Source organism: Rhagoletis pomonella, unplaced genomic scaffold (genome assembly GCF_013731165.1).
Source record: "Rhagoletis pomonella isolate Grant_MI unplaced genomic scaffold, Rhpom_1.0 Rhpom_scaffold_00001, whole genome shotgun sequence".
NCBI classification, from domain to species: Eukaryota; Metazoa; Arthropoda; class Insecta; order Diptera; family Tephritidae; genus Rhagoletis; species Rhagoletis pomonella.
In genome coordinates this window covers 75,580,526-75,586,620 of record NW_023458555.1, presented here as the reverse complement: position 1 = coordinate 75,586,620, position 6,095 = coordinate 75,580,526, and the positions used below count along the sequence as shown (strand labels likewise).

Below are 6,095 nucleotides of genomic sequence, written 5' to 3'. Positions count from 1 at the left end.
AATTGTGCATAGGCTAGCAAACGAAACAAGACGACAATGGGAACTTTCACTTGGAGAACAACAAGAGGTAGATCTTAATATTTTGCAGGAATTTCTCGAAACTCGATGTCGCTCGCTAGAGGCAGCGTTGACGCATACTGGGCTTACGAAACAGACTGCAGCAAAACCCAAAAACAAAATCAATGCATATCACGCCACGCAAGGGGGTCAGACGGATTCCAAACGGTGTTTGTATTGTTCTGGTGAGCATAGAATTTATCAATGCCCTCAATTTCGTGAAATCCCGGTAACCACGCGAAAGGACGTAATCCGAAATAAAAACGCTTGTACAAACTGTTTGAGCGAGATGCATAAAAGAGACAAGTGCCGAAGCGCATCAACGTGCAGAATATGCAGACATCGCCACCATACGCTACTTCATTATTCCGAAACCGGCACTACTTCGATGGATACTGCGAATTCACAATCATCCAAAAATAGTGACAATGCAAACATCACCTTACTTGCAAGGCATTCGTCGTACTCTGCCACTGCGGCACTAAGCGCACCAGAAGCAACCGCTTCGGACACACATTCTGACGCGACCTTTGGGCAAGCCGTTCTTCTCGCTACTGCCCAATTACGAGCATGTGACATCAACGGAAAGCAGCATGTTTTGCGCGCGCTTTTTGATTGAGGCTCACACTCTTCATTTATAACTGAAGCATGTGTTCAAAGATTACAATTAGCTATAGGGCGAAGTGAAGTCATTGTGTCCGGAATCGGATGCTCAAAGGGTAAGGTAAAGGGCGAAACATCATTGTTGTTGACGCCAATGGAGGGCACCGAAACATTCCCTCTATCTGCTCTCGTGTTGACAAAGCTTACAGAATCTTTGCCCGCGGCGAAAATACACTCTTCCAAATGGCCGCACATTGAAGGCTTAAAATTAGCTGATCCGCAGTATTACCTGCCAGCTCGCATAGACTTAATTATAGGGTCTGATGAAATGTATTCGCTATTGGAAACAGAGGTTATAAAGGGCCCGCCTAATACTCCGATCGCGCAGAAGACAGTTTTTGGCTGGGTGCTGTTCGGCAAGCTAACTACCTTAGATAAATCGAACAATACATCTCCTTGCTTATATTCAGATAGCGACTTAACAAAGGCAGTGATAAAGGCGTGGAAACTTGATGAATTACCGGAGACTCGTTACTTTACGACAGAAGAGACAAGATGTGAAAATCTATTCGAAACAACTCACCGACGAAACACGCAAGGGCGCTTTATCGTGCATTTGCCATTTAGGGAAAATATTAAATTAGGTGACTCACGGGCTATAGCGGTACAATGCTGGTTAAGAATGGAAAGAAGGCTTGAGCTAAATAACGAGCATCGAGAACAATATCATGCATTCTTGCAAGATATGTTGGATCAGGGTCATATGGAGCCGGTAAGTAACGTGCCTTCATCAAATTACTATATGCCACATCACAGCGTTATCAAAGAGTCGAGCTGCACAACGAAAACGCGTATCGTTTTCAACGCTTCGCAAAAAACTACAAACGGCCTGTCGCTTAATGATAATTTGATGATGGCCGCAACTTCAGGAAGACTTAGTTTCTATTTTAAACCGCTTTCAAATTCACAAGTACGCCTTAACCGCTGACATCAGCGGTATGTATCGTCAGGTAATGGTCGCTGAAGAACACGTCGATTATCAACGAGTCATATGGCGCAGAAGCAAACATGAGCCCTTACAAGATTTTCGTATATTAAGGGTTACTTATGGTATTGCCTCTAGCTCTCATCTCGCAATCAAAGCGCTGCAGCAGACAGCCAAAGAAGCCGCTACATGCTACCCCCTCGCATCTTCCGTCATCCTCCGAGATTTTTATATGGACGACTTGTTAACCGGTAGCTCATCCGAAACAAGCCTCAATAGTCTGCGCAAAGAAATATCCCGAATACTTGGAAATGGTTGCTTTGAACTGCGGAAGTGGGCATCAAACTCGCCATTCGTCATCCGCAATATTCCTCTCGATGCAAGAGAGCACAATATATCTCATTTGCTTGCTGACGACGATACAGTACGCGCTTTAGGACTAATGTGGAATTCCACGGATGACTACTTATACTTCGACATCAAATTGGGGTCCCCACCGAAAAATCTCACCAAAAGATCGCTTTTGTCAGATTCCTGTCGATTATTCGATCCTACAGGGAAGCTGGCTCCAATCACCTTGGTCCCCAAAACGTTATTCCAACGACTCTGGCAACTTGGCTTAGACTGGGATGATGCAGTACCAGAAGACATCGCCGCTTGCTGGCTGAATCATCGCGAGAATTTAAAATTACTTTCTGGACTCAAAATCCAAAGATGGCTTGGAACCGGAATGGAAGGTTCAAAGACAGATCTGCACTGCTTCGCAGACGCTTCAGAGCAGGCTTACGCTGGTGTAGTATACGCTCGGACACGACATGCTGACGGCTCAATAACTGTAGCTATGGTAAGTGCAAAAACAAAGGTCTCGCCTCTCCGTTCTATTTCCATAGCTAAGCTCGAGTTGTGCGCCGCCGTTCTGGTCTCAAAACTCGCACATCACGTTCAACAATCGTTAGCTGGACTGGTATCCAAGATATATGGATGGACGGATTCTATGAACGCATTGGCCTGGTTACAAAGCCACCCCAGCCGCTGGTCTGTATTTGTAGCGAACCGAGTCGCAACAGCACAATCGAATATAGCATCGGAAGATTGGTCCCATGTGTGTACAACCGATAATCCAGCTGATTGCGCATCAAGAGGTATGCAACCTGCGCAATTTATCCAGCATAAATTATGGTGGAATGGGCCTCCCTGGTTGTCGCAGGATGATAAATACTGGCCTAACTCACCATCAATACCACCGACAGAGTTGGAACTGCGTCCAAAGCGAACCCTGACTCACACCGCTTCTATTGGCGCTGCTAGCTTCATAGCGCGAGATATGCTCGCTAGGTTTTCGTCGTTTTTACGTTTGAAACGCATTACAGCTTATTGGTTGCGATATATACGCAATTTGCGAGAAAAACAAAGGCAAGGAGGTCCGTTAACATACGCAGAGTTACGTGCCGCCGAAGAATACTGGATACGTCAGGTGCAAAGGGAAGCATTCAACGAAGAAATCTGGTGTTGCCAACACTCTAAACCTATCTCGCTTCGCAGCTCACTAATTCGGCTCAACGTATTCCTCGACGACAACAACATATTAAGGGCGGGTGGTACGATTCGTCGCTCCGCTGTATCGCCAGACATCAAGTTTCCTATCGTCTTACCGTCAAGGTCCAGCATCGTTATCATGATAATTAATGACCTTCACAAAAGCCTCTTGCACGGTGGACCACAACTTATGCAGACCGTACTACAACGTCGGTTTTGGGTAATGGGCGCACGAGGATTGGTTCGAAAAATCTTTCATAATTGTACTACGTGTCGACGTCAAGGTGCTATTCGACAGCAACAGATGATGGCCGACCTACCAAGCTTTAGGGTTAACTACGCAGGCCGACCATTCTCTGTCACCGGCGTAGATATGGCTGGCCCATTTAGCGTAAAATTCTCCAAAGGACGCGGGTCAAAGTCTACCAAGGGCTATATAGCTGTTTTTATTTGCATGGCGACTGGCGCTATGCATCTGGAATTAGCGAGTAACTTATCCTCAGAGACCTTCATCAGTGTTATTAAAAGATTTGCCTCACGTCGAGGTTATTGCCGTACATACGTATCTGACAACGGAACTAATTTTGTGGGTGCTGAGAAAGATCTACGGACAGTATTTCAACAGGCGATGAACGATCCGAACCTCCAGCATTTTTTTGCGAACTCTAGCATAGATTGGCAGTTTAATCCCCCAAGCGGTCCTCATATGGGCGGTTTTTGGGAGTCTGCTGTTAAGCGTGTAAAGTTCCACCTTCGGCGAGCTCTCAAAGCGACCTTGTTGACGTACGAAGAGTTTTATACCCTGATCACCGAAGTAGAGGCTTGCGTCAACTCACGCCCTTTGTGCCCGCTCTCGAGTTCTTCGTCTGACCTGGAAACATTGACTCCTGGTCACTTTTTGATTGGCGAGCCCCTCAAAGCATTACCCGAACCTACAATGCTCGATTTTAAGGGTAATATAAATCAACGATGGCAGCTTATATCCGCCGTACGTAACCATTTTTGGCGTCGCTGGCAGCTAGAATACCTTTCAACACTGCAAACTAGAGCTAAATGGGTGCGTCCGAAGAAAAACATACGAGAAGGGGACTTGGTCGTGGTGAGGGACGAACGTATTCCTCCTGCGAATTGGAAGCTAGCTCGTGTCGTCAAATGCCATCCTGGACAAGATGGTTATACAAGAGTAGTAGATATCAAAACTGCCGAAGGCCTGTTGACTAGGCCCATCGTAAAGCTTGTACCTATTTTATCAGATGATGAAAAATCTCAGTAGTATATACTCATATTTTATGCATCACATAAGTTGTACACTTTATTTTCTTTTTTTCTTTTTCACAATTTTGTAATTTAATAATGTACAAATTATTGAACTACTCATTTAAGGATGAATAGTCCAAGGAGGCCGGTATGTTCGCGCCTCTCACGTATATTCGCAATACACATCCACTCTCTCAGCTTTGTCATTTTAGTTAAGGTGTCAATGAGTTCAGTAATAAATGAACCAGCAAACATTAAGCACGCGTCGTTTTATTTTACTCCGCTACTGCCGCAAAAGTATATCTAAACTTGTTTATACAGATATGAAAAATAATTAGGAAGGAAAAATAAACAAAATTTAACAGTATTTGAAATAATTTCCTTGCTAAGATGGCTCTAAAGTAAGTTAATTAAGAGAGTTGAAGAATAAAGCCAGTAAGAGTCACAGAACAGCATACAATGAGACTCCGAAAGTAGGCATTTATGAGGCCAATAAGAGTCATTTAAGGGATTCAAAAAGAGTTCAAAATGAGCCGTATATGAGGCCAATAAGAGTCCAATATGACTCATATTGAGGCTCATTTGATGTATGAATTTAAGCTCATATAGATCGACCTTCGCAGGAAGGGAAACACCGTCATTTCGGACTCTTAAATGAGCTCATTATGAGCACAAAGGCTCCGAAATGGGACTCCTTAAAGACTCATTTATGACTCCAAATGTTTGCTGGGGATAGACGATAAACGCTTGCAAGCGTGTGGAATAAAATGAGATTTCGTATTATGGTTTCCACACGCCCGATAGATGTACTATTGTGAATGACAGTTCTTGTCTAGATAATATATTTTCAAAGCGAACATTTTGAACTTAGAAGTCGCGAAAATTTCCATAAGCCATACAAAATTAAGATAAAACATATTTCCATCAACCCCAAATGCATTTTATACAAATTCAAATTGATGAAACTCGAGGACACAGTAAGAAGGCAATTGAGAGATGCTTCCAATCCTCTGGAGAAGAACTCGATAATGTAAATAACAGGAATGAGTTTTATTTGTTAATTATTAAAAATAGGGATGTGCCGGATATAGATTTTGCCGGATAACCGGATTCCGGATATCCTGTAAAAAATAACAGCCGGATTCGGATATCCGGTGGACTGCTGCCCTTAATAGATTTCACCATATTGTTTTTTTGCCGGCTCGAGTTCACCTCGACCTCCGCACCTCTTCTGATGCTACAGAATTTACCACTTCGGAAACACAATTACGCACAGATCTGTGCGATGCTATCGCAGTGAAAAATGGCATCTTATAAACAAACAAAAAACAATCTTCATGAAATTCTTTGCTTTTGAACAATCAAAATGTTTTGTTTTCTTACGTTAATTGTTGTTTAAATTATACAGAACCCGCCTATTAACCTTTTTCGTTTCCGCACGCGTAGGTCTGCAATTTCGGCACGATGAAATGAAGAGCTGTGAATGTTCCAATAAATAGTTGCGGCATTGTTGTATTTTTTTTGGAACAGATTCGCACCGTCAGAATCGCACATGTGTGTTGATGCCTTATATGGACCTTACATGGTCACATTGTTTGATCAAACTGTCTTCTGTGTAATTAGATGGTTTGATTTACACGCTTCAAAAAACCCATCA

The 6,095-nt window shown here is 43.4% G+C and overlaps 1 protein-coding gene across 1 annotated transcript; it reads left to right on the top strand.

Annotated features, from left to right (window-relative positions):
• The first annotated feature begins 1,877 nt into the window (after positions 1 to 1,877).
• Positions 1,878 to 4,454, top strand: LOC118733271. Its single transcript, XM_036462611.1, has one exon. It carries the CDS (start codon positions 1,878 to 1,880, stop codon positions 4,452 to 4,454), a length of 2,577 nt encoding a protein of 858 aa, XP_036318504.1.
• Positions 4,455 to 6,095: the final 1,641 nt, after the last annotated feature.